This window comes from Zea mays, chromosome 2 (assembly GCF_902167145.1).
Source record: "Zea mays cultivar B73 chromosome 2, Zm-B73-REFERENCE-NAM-5.0, whole genome shotgun sequence".
Taxonomy (NCBI): domain Eukaryota; kingdom Viridiplantae; phylum Streptophyta; class Magnoliopsida; order Poales; family Poaceae; genus Zea; species Zea mays.
In genome coordinates this window covers 224583845-224607537 of record NC_050097.1, presented here as the reverse complement: position 1 = coordinate 224607537, position 23693 = coordinate 224583845, and the positions used below count along the sequence as shown (strand labels likewise).

The 23693-nt window shown below is 44.6% G+C and overlaps 1 protein-coding gene and 1 long non-coding RNA gene across 2 annotated transcripts in view; one reads left to right on the top strand and one right to left on the bottom strand.

Annotated features, from left to right (window-relative positions):
• LOC103647953 (lon protease homolog, mitochondrial-like) overlaps nt 1-18129 on the bottom strand; it is a 31267-nt gene extending 13138 nt beyond the window's left edge. Inside the window, exons 1-16 of the mRNA XM_008672455.4 lie at nt 17582-18129; nt 6715-6780; nt 6409-6600; nt 6249-6314; nt 6119-6160; nt 5827-5949; nt 5245-5343; nt 4835-4900; nt 4032-4118; nt 3830-3869; nt 3550-3721; nt 3346-3470; nt 2629-2759; nt 2451-2555; nt 2129-2242; nt 1465-1632 (exon numbers count right to left, since the gene is read on the bottom strand). Coding sequence (XP_008670677.1) covers nt 1465-1632; nt 2129-2242; nt 2451-2555; nt 2629-2759; nt 3346-3470; nt 3550-3721; nt 3830-3869; nt 4032-4118; nt 4835-4900; nt 5245-5343; nt 5827-5949; nt 6119-6160; nt 6249-6314; nt 6409-6600; nt 6715-6780; nt 17582-17893 — 1908 coding nt within the window. The 5' untranslated portion in view covers nt 17894-18129. The remainder of the gene's footprint in view (nt 1-1464; nt 1633-2128; nt 2243-2450; nt 2556-2628; nt 2760-3345; nt 3471-3549; nt 3722-3829; nt 3870-4031; nt 4119-4834; nt 4901-5244; nt 5344-5826; nt 5950-6118; nt 6161-6248; nt 6315-6408; nt 6601-6714; nt 6781-17581) is intronic.
• On the top strand, nt 11039-11739 carry LOC103647952 (uncharacterized). The gene is made up of 2 exons (XR_004856496.1): nt 11039-11170; nt 11338-11739. It is a non-coding gene; the product is annotated as an uncharacterized lncRNA (long non-coding RNA).
• Nucleotides 18130-23693: the final 5564 nt, after the last annotated feature.

Below are 23693 nucleotides of genomic sequence, written 5' to 3'. Positions count from 1 at the left end.
TATTTCCTATTTTCTGTTTCAAGCTATAAAGTAGAGATGGTTAATAGCTTTCTATTGTTCGTATTTTTCGATGACATTGACCAATAATGTCCTTTGTTTTAAAGTTTCATAAATTGGTGTTGTGTGAACCTATAGGCTTGAAAACATTATTGTTATGGGCGGCAGATGGCTATTAGGGTTTGAGAGCGGTGGCTAGGGTTGGGGAGGCCGGCCGCAGGGCTTTGCCTACGGCCAGCAAGGCAAGAGAGAAGGGATTTCCTTCTAATCTCTTGCTTACCTTCAATTGATACAATCCCTCCCTTATATAGAGAGGGTTACTTGACCCCTAAGCACTAGATCTAATCTTATCCCTAATTCTAATCTTATCCCAAACTAGTATATCTTTATCTAAACAACCTGAGGAGCGTGCTACAGTGTCGCCGTTACTGTAGCGGGCTCTCTTGGGTCCTGACAACTATAGATCCATGTCCATGGCTATTGTTATCTGGATGACAGGTGCAGAGTTTAATTTATTATAATTCTGTAGTGGGATCTTTCCACAGCTACTTTAGGAAACTTTGAATAATTTACTTTGTCTGCAAAGTGTTCTCATGCTGTTATTACTTTTAGCGGTATTGACTTATCAAACCCTCAGGCTTATCCTACATCTTTATAGAATTGTATCATTAATGATTTTTGTACTGTCCAATTCTCCTTTCTACTGACCTTGCCTTAATCGCAGAGTACCTAATGCAACTTGACGGATTTGTCAAGGATATCTGTGAAAGTAGATGGAAATAAAATATCAATTTATGCTATGAATCATATATTGGTATCACAACCTCATGCAGTGGGGTGTAATGAATCCTTTTATGCTCATGTTATGTCTAGCATGCCAGTTCCTTTACCTACTGCTTGTAGTGCTACTGTGCTAGCAACTTAGCATGAGAGCTTTCGAAATACATTTTAGATTATGGTGATCATTGGCCGTCTGAGATTATGGTATGATGTGATTATTCTGTAAGGAACGAGTTCTTTTTTTTTCTTTCCAATTTTGCATTTTAGACTTAGTTGTAATGTTGATCACATAGAACATCCATGATGTCTTTTCATTTATTTCAATCTTAAGCGCTCTCGGACATCTCAGACAGACGAGATAATGCTGATCACATAGAACATTCATGATGTCTTTGATTGATTTAGCGTTCTTGGACATCTTAGACAGACGAGAGGTTATTCTCTCTATCATCAGTTACTTCTCCATCAGTACAAGTAGTACTGCCAAATGTTGATGAATAGCACATAGCTTCAAATTACTCTTTTTCTGTTGCTTTCCAAAGTTTGGAGTTCATTAATTTTTACTCCATTTTTCTTTTCCAGTGTGTATACATGTTGATGAATATTTGGCTGCACAGGTCGATAGGGCGCCTTATGTTCTAGTAATATTGAATGAAAGGAAGATTATAAGAAAAGTGTCCAAGATACCTGTTCAGGCTTAATGCCACAGGCTTGTCTTGTATTCTTCTCTAAATAGTCCCGAGCAATATGCATCTTCTCATCAGTTATATACCCAGCTATAGCAATGATCTCCATCCTATCCAATAACGGATTTGGTATCGTCTCTATTACATTTGCTGTGCAAACGAATAGAACCTAATTTTCATAAACAAAGTTTTAGAAGATGACAAGAATATTAAAACAGAAAGTAGCATGACTGAGGGCACTCGAAACAACAGGAATAAAAGAAAATTTGGGAGACGGAGGATAGTGTGGAAGTTATGCAATTGTACGCCTACTGCTACGGATCCCAACATATAGAACAAAAGTACAAAACATAATACTAAGGATGTTGCTTTGGCGCAACCTACTAATCACAAATTCACAACTTTAAAGTAGTACACTAGCACTTAGCAGCATTGCATGTAAATGATATGATAGCACAATAACAAGCAATGTGCATACCTAATTCTAATGATAACAGCAAGATACGTGAGAATGCAAAACAATGAGATGGTGATGGCACCTATCAATCTGTTAAGAATAAGCTCTATATTTAATAAAAAAATAAACATGACAAAAAGGTTAAACTGTGAAGCCAACCACACGTATATAGTCAAACAGGCAACTCCTGAGGGAGCAAGGGACTAACCTTGGATAGGTCAATAGGAACATCAAGGTAGTGATCTAAGAAATTAACATTCTGCTCAGGATCAAGGAGTTCCAACAATGCACTAGCTGGATCCCCAGAATGACCCTTCCCAAGCTGCAAGCCAAACAAGTACAAATTAGCATCAATAAAGCATGCACACAAGTTGTCACATTGAACAAAGTAACTGTTGAAAATCCATTGTGTCAAAGGCTCAAAAGTGCATCACAGACCATTATGAAAGTACATAATGCAGACTATTATTAGCAATTTAGCATCTCAAACAAAATAAGACCAATTTACCAATAACCAGTTGTTTGAGCACCTTGTCAATCTCATCTATCAATACTAGAGGATTTGCTGTTCCAACTGATTTAAGACACTGCACCATCTTCCCTGGCATCGCACCAACATACGTGCGCCGATGGCCCTGAGATTGTTGAAAAAGTTTTATACAACCACATGCAACTGTACATGACATATCAGCAATATTTGTTTTGTACCTTGATTTCAGCCACATCAGCCAAACCTCCAACAGAAAACCTGTAGAACTGGCGGTTCAGTGCACGTGCAATTGAACGACCAATACTAGTTTTCCCAACTCCTGGTGGCCCAGAAAGACATATGATCTTGCCTGTTGTAAAAGATGGAGAGAGTTACTCGTAGAATAACTACAGATGGACATTGAGGAATCAAGAAATTTAGTAAGCACTGTAGGTTATTGTTACAGACCACATGGCCATGGGCCATCCTAGAGCAGCCAATAGCCCATCTGGCCAGGGGGTACCATCGTCCTAGTCAGGCTGCACGCAAGTGGAGGGGTAACCTTCCAGAGAGTAGGGTTTGGAGGCAAATAAATCTATTTCTTAGGAAAGTATCTTGAATTCTTGATAAGTTAGGAAGTAAAGGATCATGTTTACATAGGGGTCTTGAGTGCCAAGTCAAGTCTCCTCTATAAGCAGAGATAAGATAGTATTCTGATAAGTGTCTTATAATATTCATGATACATTGATACTGTTCATGTGAGCCACTCCCTCTCCCTATCTAACCAATCTAAGCACACAAAATTTATGATTGATGAGACAGGATTGTCAAAACTAGATGCCATTTTTTTCTAATCATGGATGACATTTGAGGATGCATTAATGCAAATTCAACGACAGTACAACACTCTACAAGCTCAATACAACAGATAAATCAGTCGAGTATAACAATCAAACCTTGTGAAGTCCCTCTTAACTTCCCAACTGCTATGAATTCCAGTATCCTCTCTTTCACGTCACTCAAACCATAATGGTCTTCATCGAGAATTTTCTGAGCACGGTGGACATCAAAGTTTTCATCACTGCAACAGAAAGATAAACACTAATGAGACACAAGCATATGGCAGATTTCTCCTCAGGGAAAGGTTGACAAATACAAACCTATAATTTCCCCATGGCAATACTGTCAGCCAGTCCAAATAATTACGAGTTACACTGAACTCACTAGAGCTGGCTTCTAAAAGCTGAAGCTTGGTAAGCTCTTCTTCAATGACTTGTAAAACATGAGAAGGACATCTGTCCTTCTTTGATTCTATACGTTCCCTAAATTTTGCTGCAACAGATAAACAACAAGTCAACTTAAAATCGTCTATGATAATTGTGCAGCTATATGATAAAAGCATAAACAAAGCTCATTAAGTATCATAGTTCAAGAACAAACCAGATAATGCTGTTTTATCATCAGTCTCCAAACCGAGCTCCTGGATACATCATACATGACATCGACAAAGTCAGGGATTATCGGCATCAGGCTTTTCAATACAGACAGCAGCATGAACAGATTCTACAACAGTATAGTAATTTGACTAGCGCAATGTAAGGAACATAAGTAACCTGTAGGGGCAGCAGAAATAATGAGATACCTTCTTGATTGCCTTAAGTTGTTCATTCAACAAATAACGTCGCTGATCTCCACTAATCTTTTCTTCAATTGCTTTTGCTATGGATTGCTGAAACAGAAGCACATTCAACATCCAGAAGATTAGACAAAACATGATGGCTAAGGGTTTGTTTGGTTGGGCTGTGACTGTGAAAAAAGTTGTTGTGGGCTGTGAAAAAAGCTGTTGTGGGCTGTGAAAAAAGCTGTTGTGGACTGTGAAAAAAGTTGCCGTGGGTTGTGAGCTGTTAAAAAGCTAAAAACTGTTTGGTGGAAACCACTAAAAACCGTTAAAAGTTCTTCGATATATGTTTTCACAGTTCCATCCGAAAGCCACTAAAAGCAGATCCAATGGTGCTTTCAGTTTTGCACTACAAGAAAGTCAACTTTTAGAAAAAGTTGCTTCCTGGATCAAGCCCTTTGGTTTGGCTTTTAGGGGGCAAAAGCCAAAAGCCAAACCAAACACACCCTAAAACAGTACAATAACACAACTCGATGGGAGGGGGGGTAAGGCAGGCATCGAGTATTGCATTAAAAAAGATCTTCCTATGTAGATCGAGAAAAATCCCGAACCTCTGCCCCACCCATGCATAGAGCCACTGTAGCCCATGTGAGAACAACCACAACCAAGGCCGAGCCTTAGACGTGTGCTTTGGTGTGGAACAACACGAGAGATTTTTGTAATCCCAGCCTCAAATTCGCTCCACAAGGAGTCGATACAGGACTGAGGAGTGTCAATGGAGCCACCTAACCAACTCAGCTAGACCGGAGGATAAGAAAATGAATTACCTGTAGCTTACTAATCTCCATCTCCTTTTTTACTAACTCAAGAGTGAACTTCAGACGCTTGTATACCTGTTCCAGAAACATAAATGGTGAATGGAAGCAGAGAACAAAACCAATTGTGTATACATAAGAAATCTAGAACGCAGTCAGAACAGAACATGACTGTGTACTCCAGAATAAATTTTCTGCAGCACTTATTGGGCTCTTTTGGTCAGTTTGGAAGAAAAGCCTAAGAATCCAGGAATCAACAGGTGTTACTGGTCACGGATGTCTAATAGGTCGTCGACTGAATTTTATGAAAATGTTAAATTGATAATCCTGCTCAACTGTGTTGCAGTACAGACTTTGCGGTGGGCAAAGTACAGAGCAAGAGAACATTAGGGGGGAAAAGGAGTTTAAGCGAAGTTTCTTACATCTAATTCCTCAAGCACCTCCTGGCAAAGCAACTTGTTGGCACCAGAGATAGCAGCACCAAAATCTGCTAGCCGTTGGTAGTTGAAGTCACCAATGTGCTGAAACAGAGAAAACCAGTTTCAAAATTCACAGCTGCTTAAGATGAAATCCAATGGCATTCAAAAAAATAGAAATGCCTATCAAGGCAAGTAAACAAACATATTGGTTGTATTTTGTATAGTAGGGGATTTATGTCGAAACTCTATATGAACACTGGTTGCTAGCTCTGTTTTACTGGCTATTTTGCATTATTGGTAGGCTATATGGAGCAGCCAGGCAACGAAGGGTATACCTCTAATAGTCAGATTCCAGTGTCTGTCTGGTAGTTTAGCACCCTGTCTACGATCCATGCCCAGGAACTAAACAGCAATGTTATATTATGCACACATTGCCTAATATTAGACCATTCTACAGTGTACAAAAAACAAAACACCGAGTGCAGCAAGTTTGGGAAGTTATGCCATGCTGAAACAATTCCAACCTTCAAGCAAATTGTTAAAAAAGTAGATGTGTAGGAGAGAAAATAAGTTGAAAAGTCAGACCTGTGTGTAGGTTTGCACATGATCCTTCCAAAGGGAACTTGTCCTTAGAACTTCCCTTAAAGTTGATATAACTTCGAATGAGGTAGCTTTTATAACATCATCATCCTTGTTGTAGGGCTTTTCCTGAAAAAGACAATTTAAATAAGACATTGCAAAGTACATTCCAAAGAAAACATAGACATCCTACACTGGATTCATGGTTAAATCATGTTCAAATAAAAGATAGTAATTCACCACAAATGGACAAAAAATTATGAAATATAGAACTACGAGCACAGATGAACATAACTACCTTTAGATGATCAACTTTAACTGTGAGTGGATCCTCTTCGACCTGCATTTTTTGGCACCTTGGTGAAACAATTAAACAAATCAACTTGTACCCACAGCAATTGAATGACATGCAATCTAAAGTATCTCACCATCTCAGTTATCTGTAAACGTCTGTGACCAAGTAGAACTACCTGATCCCCTTGAATGCTTGTAATCTACAGAAATAACTAAAATTAATTACAGAGCACATTTTGAAAGACTAGGTAAAAAGAATCTTTGAAGGGAGTACTTTGAAAATGGTCAAATTACCTGAGCAAGCGTCCCAACTTCATGAAGACGCTTCAGCAAGTCTTTCCCTTTGAGATCACCAATGCTTTTCTCTGAATCTGAACCAGTCACAATGTTAGGGTCAGTACCTTCTTCATCTTTCACGAGAAAGGCACCAGCATACGGAGCTGATCTTTTGCGATTTTCTATTAGGGCTTGCAACAGCTTTTGGTCCTGAAGGATTTTCAAACAAGAGGGAAAATAGCACATCACTTTGAAGGGAAACGATGAAGTTGTGTGTTAAAAGATATAAAATTCATTTCAGAAACTCCAAATAGAGCAACATACCTTTACATAGATCGGCATGTAAAATCCAGGAAAGAGTGGCCGATGTGGAAGAGGTAACGCTATAACCTATTTGAATGAGTGACCAATGGCCATGGCAAGAACAGAAGGTTATGGCTGGCAGTATCACATCAGTACATCACTAAGATATAAACATACATCAACGGTCAACTTAACAGATTCTTATACTGTCACTTTGTAGTTCAAAAGTCATGAATTCAATAGACAGCAACAGGGCTTTTTGAGATAGAAGAATTATAAAGGGAAAAGCAACACAGCATAACCCTTTGGTGGAAGAGAGCAAGGCCCTTCAATGCTTTAAGAATGACCCTACTAAACCCGTTTTTCTCATATAATGATGGCACTAAAATAGCTTCAGCCACTAAAGGTGAAAAAATAAATTATATGTTAGTTATATTGTGGGCTTGGCCCATACAAATAATTAAAAAAATCTTAAGACCCGTATTAAATAAATTTTGTGTTATAGTTTAGTACCATACAGGATTTTGATGAAACGTTGGTGAAACTCACTTCGCACAAAAACTATCAATTCAAGGCATAGTCCCTTGTTCAGTTGTGAATAATTGTTACCCTTGTTATAGTCGAGTGTTCAACTTAGCAGTCTCCACTAAAACCTGGTATATGTAAGAACAGTGGCTTTGAGATTTTTTAATATGTGGCGGTCGAGCCTCTGGCTCGATGGTAAAAACTCTCGGGTGGAGCGCTACCCACCCGCGTTCGATTCTCGTCGAGAACGAACACTGGTGTTGCATTGGGATTTATTTCCTAGGGGAACAGAGCATGTGTGTTGCTTCGTAGGCGCATTCCAAGATCACTTGGACAGACTCATCTATGTCTGAGCGTGCGGTCAGCATAGGTGTCCACAGGGTTCTTAAAATGACTACCAGTGCTCCTGGTTAAAGTTCAAAAAATATAGTTTTTAATATGTATCCTAGATTTTGGTGGTGAATGTAAGTTATAATGTGGGCTTGGCCCATATAAATAAGTACATAATCCTAAAGCCTGTATTAAATAAAGTTTGTGTTATGGTTTAGTACCATTTGGTATTCTCATTGAATGTTAACTCAACTTGTACGGTTGGAGTGTTGGACTTCATTTGTCTCCATGGAGAGGTTGAGAAAAGGATGAAGGCATGACACATACGTGTTGTCGTCGTTGAGCCAAGTCGAGGCATGGCGCGGGCATGCGGCGTGGCGATGTTTTGCCACTCAGAGAGTTACTGTATGCAGAGGAATTTTCGTTCGTGGCTCTCGGAGTTTCGGGAGTTTCACGTATGATGACGAAAGGAATTTCTAGAAATCTTCGTTTGTAACTCCGGAAGTTACGAGAGTTTCTCATATGATGACAGAAGTAATTTCCCGTCTCTTGATCTCCTGCGCCCGCTCGGTTCTCCCACGCCCACTCGGTTCTTCTGGCTCGAAGATAAAAGTTTCATCCTATCATCATTCATTTTCTTCAGTTCTGTTGTTGGCCAAGTTCTCCTCATTTGAATCCTTACGCGCACAAGTATTGAGAGAGTAAGACTCTGAAACGAGTGTCGTCCGAGAGTTCACCTGCTCGAGTGAAGACAATCACATTTTGGGGGAGTCCGCAAGCGGCACAACTGCTCGTTTCGTCCTCTCCTTCCTGGTGATGGTTGACGCTTTGTCATCTACTTCTTGATGAATTAGTGGTGATCAGTACAGCTACCTCTCTGGACTACACCAAGTGGGACGACCATGGTTTAAAAGGCGTCGCCTATGCGTGCAGGCGTAAAAAATGTTAGGCGTCGGCACCGCCTTGACCTAGATTGATAGGGCGTCCGCCTTGGGCCTTAGCGCAATAGGCGTGCAAGGCATCCCCTTCGAGCACCTAGCAGGCGCCTTAAGCATAAAAAAATACGGGCGCGAGGCTTGCCCCTTTTGACGTGTATTGCCTTTGATGCGCGAGAAGAATAAAGGAGAGATTAGACAAGAGAAGAGAGAGAGGCACTTAGGACCGACGACATGACACTCTTTGTTTAAGCCCTGGTGGTGCGGCACTAAGGACCAGTGGCAGCGCGTGCGCGACGTCGAGGCGGGTGGAGCTTAGGGCGGCAGACGCGGGCGCGACTCAAGTTGGCCGACGCGGGCACGACAAAAGGCACCCACTATAGGCACGTCACCAGGCGACCATCACGGGCGCGGCTCTGCCTCCAAGTCCTCCCCTTGCTTCAATCTCCCCTGGCCCCTGCTTCAATCTCCTCTCAAGTCTCAAGCCCCGTGCTCCCTCTCCTCTCAATCTCTCTCGGCCCCTGCTTGTATGGCATCACCTAAGCGATCGCCTAATTCGACTAGGCATTCAGGTGGTGGCTGAGCGCCTAGTACCGCCTTACTGCCTTTAAAACCATGGGGGCGACTACACCGATAGGCAGTGTTTTAAAGGCGTCGCCTAGGCATCCAGACGCTCAAGCAATACGAGGCGCCATAGATTACAGATCGTCCGACTAATCGCGATTAGTCGCGATTAGTCGACCTGATTGGATGTCAGCACTCGATCAGAGGTCTCGATTCGATCAGAGTACCTGATCGTCCTTATCGTCCGCCTAATCACGATAAAGATCGATTAATCTGTTAAGACCCATAAGGCCCATATATTATTGTATGCCTATATATATATACTACAGTACCCGAGGGGGCCATCATCTCGCCTAATCCAGGTTAGTCACATGGTAACAGAGCAGGTTAGGGTTTACGTCTAAACCTGACCCTGATCCAAATTTTTGGCGCTGTCGCTGTGCTGCCATCGCGGCCAGCTCTCCGGCCTGCCGTCGCGGCCACCTCCTTCTCTCTTTTGCTGTCGTTGCGGCCTCTGCTTCATCCGTCCATCGCGGCCAGCGTTGCGGTTCTGCGCTCTGCTCCGCGCCGTCCGCCCGCCGCCGTATCTGCGCCGTATTCTCTGCGCCGCCGTCCGCCGCCAGGGGCCGTCCGCCGCGCCTCTTCTCTGCGCCGCCGTCCGCCGCCAGGGGCCGTCCACCGCGCCTAGGTTGTCCGCCGCCAGGGGATCTCGCCCAGCGCCGTCCGCCGCCCTTTTCCTGTGTCCGCCACCCTTTTCCTGTGTCCGCCAGGAGCGGATCTCGGTTGGTACTCGCCCTGCGCCGTCCGCCAGGAGCAGATCTCGGCATCTCGCCACATCTGCGATGTCTGCCTGCGCCCTGCATCGTCACCGCCGTCTGGGACAAGATCGGATCTCGGTGATCTGCGCCCTCTGCGTTGTCCGCCTGCGCCCTGCATCGTCACCGCCGTCTAGGAGGCTGCAGATCTGCGCCGTCGCTGCCGTCGCTGTTTCTGCGCAGGTGGCTGCCATTGCGGGCAGAGTCGCTGTGGTCTTGATTATCTGCATCAGGGCGACAGCCGCTGTCCATCTCGGCTTCCGCGCCCAGGAACTTCGTCAACTCGTCCAAGTCGAGCTGCTGTCGGCTGCGGCTCCTCTGGTTTGTTTGGTTTCACTGATTTCCATTGAATTCAATATGGCAACAAATGCTATTGTGGTCAATATCACTCTCGATGGTCAAAATTATCCGGAGTGGGCTTTCTATGTTGAGACTGCACTCCGGGGACATGGATTACTCTTCCATTTGACTGATGTGGCACCTGTTCTTGCTGATGATCGTCGCAATGCTGCTGATATCAAAACATGGCAGCTTAATGATGGTAAAGTGATGGCTGCTATGGTGAACAGCGTCAAACCGTCTATGATTATGAGTTTGTCTAAATTCAAAACTGCTAAAGCCATCTGGTCTCATTTGAAGGAGCGTTTTGTTCAGGACAGTGGTGCTCTATTACACACCCTCATGCAGCAGACACATGTTATTGAGCAAAATGATATGAGTATTGATGAGTACTACTCAGCCTTTGATCGCCTAATGAGTGCTTTGACATCCATGGTGCCTGCTTGTACTGCTGATCCATGTCCAGCTCATAAGTTTATTGGGAAGTTCTTCACTTACAGATTTGTTATGGGTGTTCGGGCCGAGTTTGATTCTCTTTGTGCTCGTTTACTTCAGGGTTCTGACACTCACAATGGCTAAGGCGTTGTCTGATTTACTTGCTGAAGAGACTCGTCTTAATTCTCTTTCCTCTACTGGTGGTAATCCTCACAGTGTTGGTTGTTGCCCAGAAACCTAAGAATATTTTTAAGCGTTGTGATCATTGTGGCAAGACCAATCATCGATCTGACCTTTGCTTTGTCAAGTTTCCTGAGAAGTTGACTGATTTCCGTGCACGACGTGCTGCTCGTGGTCGTGGTCCAGGACCATCTACTAGAGTCTCAGTTGCTGTTGCTGCCACTTCGTCCGCTTGTACTTCAGAGTCGGCCTGGGTACTTGATTCAGGAGCCTCCTTTCATGTCACATCTGATCAGTCAAAGTTGGCTTCTACTACACCTGTCACAGATGGTGCTTCAGTGCAGACAGCTGATGGTACTGTTTGCCACAATACTCATAAGGGTTCTCTTTCTGATCCTCCTCACTTTACAGTCCCTAATATTTTCTTTGTCCCTGAGCTATCTATGGATCTTCTTTCAGTAGGTCAAATTACGGATCATAATTGCTTTGTCGGATTTGATGACCCATCTTGTTTTGTACAGGACCTTCGCACAGGGGAAGTGATTGGGACTGGCCGTCGCCGTAGAGCCGCTCCTCGCCTCTACATCTTGGACTCTTTGCGGCTTCCTTCCTTGGCTACATCTCCAACGCATGTGCTTTCAGCTACCCTTGCTTCTGTTGCGTCTTTTGCCTAGTGGCATCATCGTCTAGGTCATTTGTGTGGCTCTAGATTGTCTACTCTAATAAAGTCAGGTTGCTTAGGTCCTTCGGTTGAGTCTGATTTTCATTGTAAGGGTTGTCATCTTGGAAAACAAATACAACTTCCATATTTTACTAGTGACTCTCATTCTGTTGAACCCTTTGATTTGGTTCACTCTGATATTTGGGGTCCTGCACCTTTTGTGTCAAAAGGTGGATATAAATACTATGTCATTTTTATTGAAGATCATTCTCGCTACTAAGGGCGTACCCAGTGCCGTAGGCTTCCCGCACTGTGCGGTATCTGGGGAAGGGTATCTTTAAACGCCAAGCCTTACCTGCATAATATGCAGAGGCTGGGGCTCGAACCCGGGACCTTCCAGTTACAGACGGTAGGCTCTACCGCTGCACCAGGCCCGCCCTTCAACACACAGTACTTGTATCAAGATGATCCAACTAAGCAACATACTTGTATTTAAGGCAGGGGCAGCTAGTCCGGATCGAAGCTTAACCCAGAAAGAAGGTAGATAACCGCAGTAAAATAACCCGAAAACTGAACTAGTTAGCTGAGCAAAACGAGGGTTTCCTCTTTGTAAAAGCAATGCTATTGCAATGACGAATGCAGAAAACGCCACAGTAACATCCATGCGTCCATAGTACCTCCGCTCGGAGCATATTTCAGCTATGGGAGACAATCAGACAAGCAACGCACGAAGAAGGAACGTGACGCGCCCTTACAGCGTAAGGATGGGAACGCCGCTCTGAGCTGATTTCTATTTATAAATCCTTTGCTCGCATGATTCACACTCAATTTTTCACTCGTATTAAAACCTTTCGTTCTGATTCTGGTGGTGAATATTTATCTGATAATTTTCGCCAATTTTTGACTTCAGAGGGTACTCTTGCTCAGCTTTCTTGCCCTGGTGCTCATGCACAGAACGGTGTGGCTGAACGCAAACACCGTCACATTATAGAAACTGCTCGCACTTTGTTGATATCTTCTTTTGTCCCTTCACATTTTTGGGGTGAAGCAGTTTCTATTGCGGTTTACCTCATCAATAGACAACCGTCCATGGTTTTAAAGTCGTCCGACTAATCGCGATTAGTCGCGATTAGTCGGACTTATCGCTGCTGCAAGGCCGATTAGGGCCACCGACGCGATTAGGGCGACTAGAAACCTAGTCGTCCGACTAATCGCGATTAGTCGGCGATTAGTCGTCTGATTAGGCTTGTTCTCGACTAGGTGCTCTGTTTTGGGCTCCAGGCTGCTCTTTTCTATTTGGGCCGGCCCACCAGGGGAGCTGAAACTGAGCGCCAATGTGCCAATGTCGTTACCCCTCTTGTACAGTCTTTTACCGTAGCTGGAGTTGAGCGCTGCCGCCTTCATTTGCTTGCTGCTAACTGCTCTGAGCGCCGCCGCCCTCCTCTGCTTGCTGCTGCTCTGAGCGCCGCCGCCCTCCTCTGCTTGCTGGACTGGAGATGGACTGTTGAGTGTTGACTGCTGTGCTGAGCGCCGCCGCCCTCATCTTCTTGTTGGAGCTGGACTGCTGACTGCTGAGCGCCGCCTGCTCTGCTCAAAGTTCAGACCATCCTCCACTCCCTCCTGCTCTGTTGTTCTTTTGCTGGAACAGAGATGAGCACTTCTGGTAATCCCTCTCTCCTCTAGTCTTTTGTTCTTTTGCTGGAAACAGAGATGACCACTTCTTGAGTTGCTCTTTGCTTGCTGCAGATGAGGATGGGAGTCGACTAGGATTTGCAATCTAGTATACTGTTATATATATATATATATATATATATATATATATATATATATATATATATATATATATATATATATATATATATATATATGGTCCTGTTATAGATGGACGACTAGGGAGTCGACTAGGATCGACTAATCGAGCTAATCGACGACTAATCGCGATTAGTCACCTTATCGGTGCTTAGGCGACTAGAGTCGACTAGCCGACTTTAAAACCTTGCAACCGTCATCCAAACTCTCTGGCAAAACACCTGGTGAAGTTCTTTTCGGAACTCCTCCACGATATGACCACCTTCGAGTTTTTGGATGTACGTGTTATGTACTATTATCACCTCGTGAACGTACTAAATTGACTGCTCAATCTGTTGAGTGTGTTTTTCTTGGATACAGCCTTGAACATAAAGGCTATCGGTGTTATGATTCATCTTCTCGTCGCATGCGTATTTCTCGAGATGTGAGCTTTAATGAAAACCGACCCTTCTTTTACAACTCTTCCACCCATTCTTCTTTTAATTCCACAGTCTACCTCATTCATGAGCCTTCCTCCCATTTCTGAAACTTCATCAGTATCACCACCTAATGTTTCTACTCCAGATGTTCTTATTCCCATCACACCACCTTCCACTTCCACACCATCTCCTTCTTACTCTTCCAAACCACCTGTTACTCAGACTTACATTCGTCGTCCTCGCTCTACTCCCACGGCCAGTCCTGATGATGATCCTGTTGCTGATACTTGTACTAACAATGATGACTCTCATGTTGTTTTTAATCAGGGGCATCATCTTCGGGACCGTGGCACTATTGCAGCTCCAGAACGTTATGGGTTTTCCCGTGCCGGTGCAGTCATTGCTAAACCATCATCTTATAAAGAGGCTTCTGGTATACCTGAGTGGCAGCTTGCTATGACTGATGAATTAAAAGCCCTTCATCGCACAAGTACATGGGATGTTGTTCCGTTACCTGCTGGTGCTGTACCTATCACGTGCAAATGGGTCTTCAAAGTTAAAACCAAATGATGGGTCTATTGAGCGATATAAAGCTCGTCTTGTGGCCAGAGGTTTTCAACAGACTCAGGGTATTGACTATGATGAGACTTTTGCTCCTGTGGCCCATCTGACTACTGTCCGAGCTTTACTTGCAGTTGCAGCCTCATCTTCTTGGACTATCTCTCAGATGGATGTAAAAAATGTTTTTCTTCATGGTGATCTACATGAGGAAGTCTATATGCATCCACCTCCTGGGATAGAGGTTCCCTCAGGGCATGTATGTCGTCTCCGTCGAGCCTTGTATGGTCTCAAACAAGCTCCTCGTGCTTGGTTTGAGAGATTTGTTTCTGTCATCAAGGCTTGTGGTTTCTATTCTAGTGATCATGATCCTGTATTGTTCATTCATGTTTCTTAACGAGGACGCACGTTGCTATTACTATATGTTGATGACATGTTGATTACGGCGATGATCCAGACCATATTACTCATGTGAAGGCGTATCTGAGTAAGGAATTTCAAATGTCTGACTTGGGGGCACTCAGTTATTTTTTGGGCATTGAGGTTTTGCAGACTCAAAATGGTATTTATCTTTCTCAGGCCAAGTACATACAAGACCTTCTTGATCGTTCTGGTCTTAGTGATACTCGCACTGTTGCCACGCCTGACGCCTATGGATCTTCACTTATCTCTTCGTCCGACTGATGGGACACCTTTGGAGGATCCATCTTGATATAGACATCTTGTTGGCAGCTTAGTTTACCTTACTGTGACCAGGCCAGTTATTGCTCATGCGGTTCAGATCTTGAGTCAGTTTGTCTCTGCTCCTACATCAGTTCATTATGGGCACTTACTTCGTGTGCTTAGATATTTACGGGGGACAAAAACACAATGTTTATTTTATGACTCAAATTCCCCACTTCAGCTTCATGCTTACTCTGATGCTACCTAGGCCAGTGATCCTACAGATCGTCGCTCCATTACTGATTATTGTATTCTTCTTGGATCATCCCCTGTTGCTTGGAAATCCAAGAAGCAAGTTGTTGTATCCAGATCTAGTACTGAAGCAGAACTTCGAGCCCTCGCTACTACTACTGCTGAGATTATCTGGATTCGTTGGCTCTTGGCTGATCTAGGCGTTTCTTGTGACTCGCCTACACTTCTTCGTTGTGACAACACTGGAGCTATACAAATTTGTCATGATCCAGTGAAGCGTGAACTCACAAAACACATTGGTGTTGATGTCTCATTCACTAGATCTCATTGCCATCAGAAGACCATTGCTCTTCAATATGTGCCCTCAGAATTACAGCTTGCGAATTTCTTCACAAAAGCACAAACTAGGGCACAACATCAGTTTCATCTAATCAAACTCAATGCTTCAAATCCTCCACTTCCGCCTTGAGTTTGACAGGGGGTGTTAAGGCCCATATATTATTGTCTGCCTATATATATGCTACAGTACCCGAGGGGGCCATCATCTCGCCTAATCCAGGTTAGTCACATAATCATCCTAGTGGGCGATCAACTCATCGATTTAATTGCGCTTTGGGTAGTCCAAATGCCATTTTAGGCTTAAATGCACTCTGGGCGTCTCTCCAAACGCCCAATCTCTTCAACTCCCTATCCAGGCGTCTCTTCTGCTTCCAGTCTCTTCATATCCCTATCCAGGCTAGTACGGTAGGCTGTTTAGCAGGTCCAAGTTGGTGTGTCTGCTTGCTTCCCAGAGCCTCCAACTCCATTTCCATTCTCTTCTGTTCTTCACTGAGTTCACTCTTCTCTGTTCTTCACTCTTCAACAACAGCAGCACTCCGGAGTCCGGAGATGAGCAGCTCTTATGATGGTACGTGACTGCCTTCTTGATCATGGTCTACTACTCTACTGGTCTAGTAAGTTGTAAACTTGCAGTTTCGTAGTCTTATATAAACTTGTTGTTGTTGTGCTGTTATGGAGTATGGACTATTCAAGTATTGAATAAACTTGTTGTTGTTGTGCTGGTCTAGTGAGCTGGATGTAGCAGTCTTGGACTTCCAAGTATTGAAATTGAATATTGATATTGTTGTGCTGTTATGGACTATTTAAGTATTTATACTGCTGCAAGTCTCTATACTATATAAGTATATATCTATATATAGTGTTATATATGACTATATGTCTATATAACTATACTACTCTATTAAGAACCTAATGTGGACACCTGATGATACTAGGGCTTCACCCCACTATGGGCCCACCCACCACACCGCACAAAAAAATAGTGTAGAGCGAACACTCGAACTCATGCCCCCTGCTTCAGAAATTTGAGGTTAACCACCAGACCACACATACCTCAGTGTTTAAAAATAAACAATAGTTATATTTGAGTATATAACAACGTAGCAAAGCACGGGCAACTGGCTAGTGTGTGTGTGTGTGTGTGTGTGTGTGTGTGTGTGTGTGTGTGTGTGTGTGTGTGTGTGTGTGTGTGTGTGTGTGCGTGTGTATGTGTAGGAGGACGATTAGGGTCGATCAGGGGCGACTAATCGCCCTGATCGATGCCTAACCGTGACTAATCGCCCAGTGGCATGGATCAGGCGATCTGAAAACTATGTGAAGCGCCTTGCTCGCCTAGGCGTCCAGGCAGTGGACAATTTCTTGTCTCGCCATACCGCCTTAAGAACCATGTCAATAGGCACTATTTTGACCAGTGCATCTAGCTCTACTCCTGGGTATGTTTCTCTTGCTCACTGTGCAATAAGTTTTTGGGTCAAATATTCAAATTCATGTTAGTTAGTATTTTCTACATCTACATGAATACATGCTTGTCACGCTTAGATCACATATGCATATATCTGACGTCATAAACCTGCTGATTATCTATTTTATGATTAAATTGTTGTTGAAATCGCCTAGATTTCTAACATTATAGTCCTCTGATATATACCAAAAAAATATGACAACAGTCCCAAAATAAACACTTGGATCCTAACAAAATGCATGCAGTTTTTTTCACAAGAGACGCATGCTTCGGAGGCATTTTCCTACCAGATCCGAGACATTTTAGTTTGCATTTAATTTGAGGAATTTCTATGCAATTTGCATCCGATCTCATGAATACAGTTTGCAATTAATTGTGCACGGACGGACCTAAGGTGTTGAATCCAGCACGCTACTGACACATGAGTTAACGGATCGTCTGTGTCTGAGCTAATCCGGGAGGCAACACAGAATACAGAATCGGGCACTAGCCTACTACTCATAGCACATTCCCAAGCGATGACCGAGTCTCTTAAAAATGGAGAAAAAACGAATGGCTGGGGTAAGCAACAAAGCAAGTAACTATGATCCAGACGAACATACAGAGAGGCAGTCGTCGATATTGGTGCTGGTCGGCACGATGGCGGAAGACGCCTTGCTGCCCGCCTCCTCCTCCGCAACGGTCGCATCCTCGGCATTCGCCTCCGCATCTGCCGCCGCCACTTCGGAGTCGCTCGCGGAGGAGTTGGAGCAGAAACGCACCCTCCTCCCCAGCAGCACCGAGCCGCGGCTGCCCCTCAGCGTCCCAATAACCCTGAGCAGCGGATACCTAAGTTCCTCCGCCGCCGCAGCAGCCGGCGCAGCGGCGACCCGCGCCGGGAATATGGCGGCGGCAGCCGCCGCCGCACGCAGCATGACGGAGTTCTGCGCTTGATACTAGGGTTCTCGAAGTCGCAGATTGTTTTGGGCCTTTTTTTCCCTGCGGTGTTTTTGCTTGCAGAGGAAGAAAGGGAGGAAACGAAGGAATACCAAACCCTTCTAAAACCCTTGATTTTTATTTTTGTTCTGGCAGCCACAAAAACAATCGAGAATGTCCTCGAGGACTTCAAGCTTGCAGTAGGCATTAATCTGTCACAGAAACGATCTCCCGTCCAGAAAGACCCTTCGCTGGAGCCTGTTGGTTAACTGAAGGATAAGGAGGTGGATATGTTAATCCTGACCGTCCTCGAGTTGAACCCAGCGGCACCGAGGGCCTGTTTTTTTAGCTTATAAATTATATAATAATCTGAATTATAATCTAAATTATATAATCATGGATTATATAATTTAGATATATTATAATCTATATGTAGCTGTTTGGTAGTCTAAATTATACAAATATAGATTATTCACAAAGACAAGAGTACTCTTGTTTGTTTATTTGATGTGAGGAAAAAATGATAGTATATATTGTAATTTCTATTTACATAACTATGGACAGTGGATCTTTTGTCCAAAATAATCTCAAATAAGGTACTCTTGAGAAGATTATGAGATTATCATAATCTATGTTTTATATTATATAATAATCTGAACTCATAATCTAGTTATTTGTTTACTTGCTGGATTATTTGCGCTAGATTATATAAACTTGAGAGATTATAATCCGAAACAAGCATGGCCTGAGTATGAGGTTGAACGTTGCAGAACCTGACAGGAGGAGCTGTCCCTGGTCAAACCTCACGGCACCGAGCCCGGGGTCAGGCATGGTGGAACCTGACAGGAGGGTTGGACGTGTCGGAGGGGAACCACTCGAGTAAATCCTACGCCCAGCCCCAGACTCACCAATTGTAAATAACCGGTCACATTAACCACACTGAGCCACAGCGCGGTGCGTCGGTCCGCTTCCCACTCATGACCTACGAATCCCTCGAGCCGCATAGCACTCATGACCTATGAGCCCTCGGACTACGACGCATTTATGGTCCGCGCGCCCCTCGCCCTACGGCACACTCATGACCTATCAGACTAGGTATGAATGCGCACACCACTAGCAGGGCGCAACACGACGAGCCGCGCCAAGCCCAAGCTACGAAGGCTAGGGGTCGATGTAGCCTAAATAATGGTGTCTCGGACCCACGTGGCCACATACCGTCTGCCACACTAAATACGAGACAGTCAGGCGGCTCTAGGCCCACGAGTATGCGTGGCTTTACCCCGAGTAAGAATGTTTGGTTTTATCCCTGCTTTACAGCTCCTTCCTAAGGAAGCCATCGCTGGTTGACCCCTCTCCCCGCCTATAAAAGGGAGGGATTGGCCCCCAGGCAAAGGGGATGGAAGAAATTGAGATCACTTAGACACGCACCCACAAGGATGAACACCGGACGAACTGACATACAGGAGGAGGAGCACCGACGAGGACCAAGAGGTCGGAGCTTGCCGCCAAGCCAAGACTTAGCTAGGACTCCACTATGTAGCTTATAAGCTCCACTTCCACCCAATAAAGAGACTTGGGAACATCTCCTCCCTCTCCCACCCGCTTGTAACACCTATTACGAGTTTTGATCATCGATGGTGTCGGTAGCGTAAGTCGCTGATGACTGGAAATAGGGACGTTCTATCCCAACCAGTATAAATCTTGCGCCCACCGCGCACACCCTCTAGAGTCTGGAATGCGCACAATAAATTTACTTGTCGGAGCGAGGTTCGAAACCCTCGTCATCTCTCCAAGCTTTGGATGGATAACAACAACAACGGCGTGGTCTGGACTCCTAGGATGACCATCCATTTCGAGAGTCTAGATTTCGTCGTCAACGAAAAAGGAGAGACGACGAGGGCCTCGGAAGCCCCGTCTCCCTTGATGAGTGACCTGCCCAATGTAGCCAGAAGTCTCAGCGACCTCCGGCTCGACCCCCTGAAAGGGAAATAGTCTCAACATTTCCTATAATCGATTTTGATGTTTGACGACCATCACAACCCTTGTGGACTTACCAGTTTGTCTAGTTGATCATTCCACAGGTGCGTAAGTGCATCTACAACTATTCTAAATCGACTGTCCGGAATACCGTAGATTATTATGGACAGGAGAAACTTTTTGGAAAAACAGACTAAGCGCGGACCGTCCGCGACACCAAAGTGAGCCTCAGACAGGAACACTGAATAAACGCAAGAGACACTTGTTCTCAAGACACTTGTAATCAAAGCAAGAGACACCAAGTTGTGATGGTACTTGTGAGGGATCTAAGTGACTTGTTGATTAAGGAGAAAGCTCACTCGGTCTAAGTGACCGTTTGAGAGAGGGAAAGGGTTGAAAGAGACCCGGTCTTTGTGACCACCTCAATGTTAGAAATATGCCCTAGAGATAATCATAGAGATGAGCATATTTCTTTGTATCCATGATATATATATTGCTTAATTGAATATCCATGGAAGGCACCTTGTATTGATTAGCAATTATGTGAATTGTTTGTGAGATTCTTTACTTATATGGTTATTCTAAATGATGTCCCTAGTCAGAGTCGATGACTAGCATATGTATTAGTTGATGACTACATTTCACAAGTCATGAACATGGAGATGTTAAACTAATAATGTGGGCGCATGTATGACATGAGGCTGGACCGACCCAACGTGAGATATTGTAATATAGTTCTCTTCTTGCAACATGAATACTGTATCCTTAGACCTGAGATTATCGCATGTTCTCAAGATGTGAATTGACTTACTTAGGGACTATCAAACGCTATCCCGTAACTGGGTAGTTATAAAGGTAGTTTTGGGTTTGTCAGGAAGGATGCTATGAGGCATGGTCAGTCAAGATGGAATTTGTCCCTCTCTTTGTGAGAGAGATATCTCTGGGCCCCTCGAGTGATTGGATCAAGAAATGCATGGCCGTGCTAGGGTTAAGAGTTAACCATTGAAAGGATTCTAATTCACAGTATCGAGAAAGAGAGGTCAGCTTAGAGCCAGACCAAATATCGTGAGACAAAGGGAACAACATGTACGTAATGTCGCAATGGTTCGTCTGATATGATCTTTACGTACACATAGGAGTTGACATGTCTTGCTAGAGGCCGCTGTCAATTATTGGACCAAGTAAGAGTACTCGGGCTATGTCTATTTGTACGTGAACCTATAGGGTCACACACTTAAGGGGAAGGAAGCCTAATTCGGATTAGATCCGAAATTAGACTGGGCTTTAGGGTTAATGATGGGCCTCGGCGTCAGAAGCCCACCATAACGCCTATATAATGAGGAGCGGGGGCGCGGTTAAGAGATAACCTAATTCGCCACCTACAAACCAGCAACCGCCGCTCGCCTCTCGCCCTCGCCAAGCCGCCGTCGCGAACCTAGCAGTTCGGTACGCGGCGCTTCCTCCCTATACGTGTGGATACCTCGGAGGTGCTGCATCTGGAGCACTTGGACGAACCGTGCGAGGACGTGAAGGACGCCGGCGACTGCACGGCACTGCTCGACGCGTTCGTCTACATCGAGACGTCTTCCACTGCTCTGCGCGTCTAGTGGTAATTCCATGACCTATAACCGCAGTAGTTCTTGGTATTATGGGGTTGAAAATTTTGTTTTGCGCTAGTGTAGCATCCCCGTAATCCTACACTCAACGGGGACTAGGTTTGCAAGAACCGAACCTCAGTAAAACAAATCACCGTGTCACTCGCTTTATTTCTTGGTTGATTTGTTTTCGCCCTCTCTTTTGGACTCGATTTTATTTCTAACGTTAACCCCGGCTTGTAGTTGTGCTTAAAGTTTATAAATTTCAGATTTTGCCTATTCACCCCCCTCTAGGCGACTTTCAATTGGTATCAGATTCGGTACTTCATTAGAGTCTAACAACTCGAAGTGATGTCGATCCGCCAAGAGGGAGATGGAAACGGCCACAAGCCACGGGAAGGCTCCATCAAAGGAGTCCGGCGCCAAGGAAGGGAGGAATCACCTCCCCGCATCAAGTCGCATCGGAGTGGCGACAAGAAAAAGAAAATGAAGAAAGTGGTCTACTACGAGACCGACTCTTCGTCGCCCTCCACCTCCGGCTCTGACGCTCCGTCCGTGACTTCTAAGCACCATGAGCGCAAGAAGTTTAGTAAGATCCCCCTACACTATCCTTGCATCTCTAAACGCACTCCTTTACTTTCTGTCCCATTAGGCAAACCACCAGTTTTTTATGGTGAAGATTATTGTATGTGGAGTGATAAAATGAGGCATCATCTAACCTCACTCCACGCTAGCATTTGGGACATTGTTGAGTTTGGAGCACAGGTACCATCTGTGGGGGATGAAGCATATGATTCGGACAAGGTCGCCCAAATCCGGCACTTTGACTCCCAAGCAACTACTATACTCCTCGCCTCTCTAAGTCGAGAGGAGTATAATAAGGTGCAAGGGCTAAAAAGTGGCAAAGAGATTTGGGACGTGCTAAAGACCACGCACGAAGGGGATGAGGTGACCGAGATCACCAAGCGGGAGACGATCGAGGGGAAGCTCGGTCGATTCATCCTCAACCAAGGAGAGGAGCCACAAGCAATGTACAACCGACTCAAGACCTTGGTCAACCAAGTGCGCAACCTCGGGAGCACAAAATGGGATGACCATAAAATGGTCAAGGTTATTCTTAGATCACTCGTATTTCGTAATCCTACTCAAGTTCAATTAATACGCGGTGATCCTAGATATAAGCTAATGTCTCCCGAGGAAGTGATAGGAAAGTTTGTGAGCTTTGAGTTGATGATCAAAGGCTCCAAACAAATTGTCGAGCAAGGCGGCACCTCCACACCCGAGGTGCAACCCGACGCATTTAAGGCGAAGGAGGAGAAGAAAGAAGAGCCTACATCAAGTAGGCTCCCCATCGACGCCTCCAAGCTCGACAACGAGGAAATGGCGCTCATCATCAAGAGCTTCTGTCAAATCCTTAAGCAAATGAGGGGGAAGGATTACAAACCCTGCTCTAAGAAAGTGTGCTACAAGTGTGGTAATGAGAGCACCTAGAGGGGGGGTGAATAGGTGATCCTGTAAAACTTAAAAACTTAACAACACACACTTGATTAAGAGTTAGAACAATGAAATCAAGTGAGTAGTGAGGAGAGCTCTTGTGAAGCACAATAGACACAATAAGGACAAGCACAAGAGACACGAGGATTTATCCCGTGGTTCGGCCAAGTACAAAACTTGCCTACTCCACGTTGTGGCGTTCCAACGGACGAGAGCTGCACTCAACTCCTCTCAAGTGATCCAATGATCAACTTGAATACCACGGTGTTCTTCTTTACTTTTCTCTTTCCCGTTTGTGAGGAATCTCCACAACTTGGAGTCTCTCGCCCTTACAATAAGAATCACAATAAAGCACTAGAGTAAGGGAGGGAAGCAACACACTCAAATCCATAGCAAATACGCCCACACAAGACCAAGACTTGAGCTCAAAAGAGTATCACAAGGTTCTCACTAGAACGGAGCTCAAATCACTAAGAATGTCGAACAAGTGTGCAAGAATGAAGTGTGAATGATCAACAATGCTCAAAGGTTGCTTGGTATACTCCTCCATGCGCCTAGGGGTCCCTTTTATAGCCCCAAGGCAGCTAGGAGCCGTTGAGAGCATTCCTGGAAGGCAATTCTTGCCTTCTGTCGCCTGGCGCACCGGATAGTCCGGTGCCCCACCGGACACTGTCCGGTGCGGATTTCTTCCCTTCTTTGGCGAAGCCGACCGTTGGCGCTTTGGAGCCGTTGG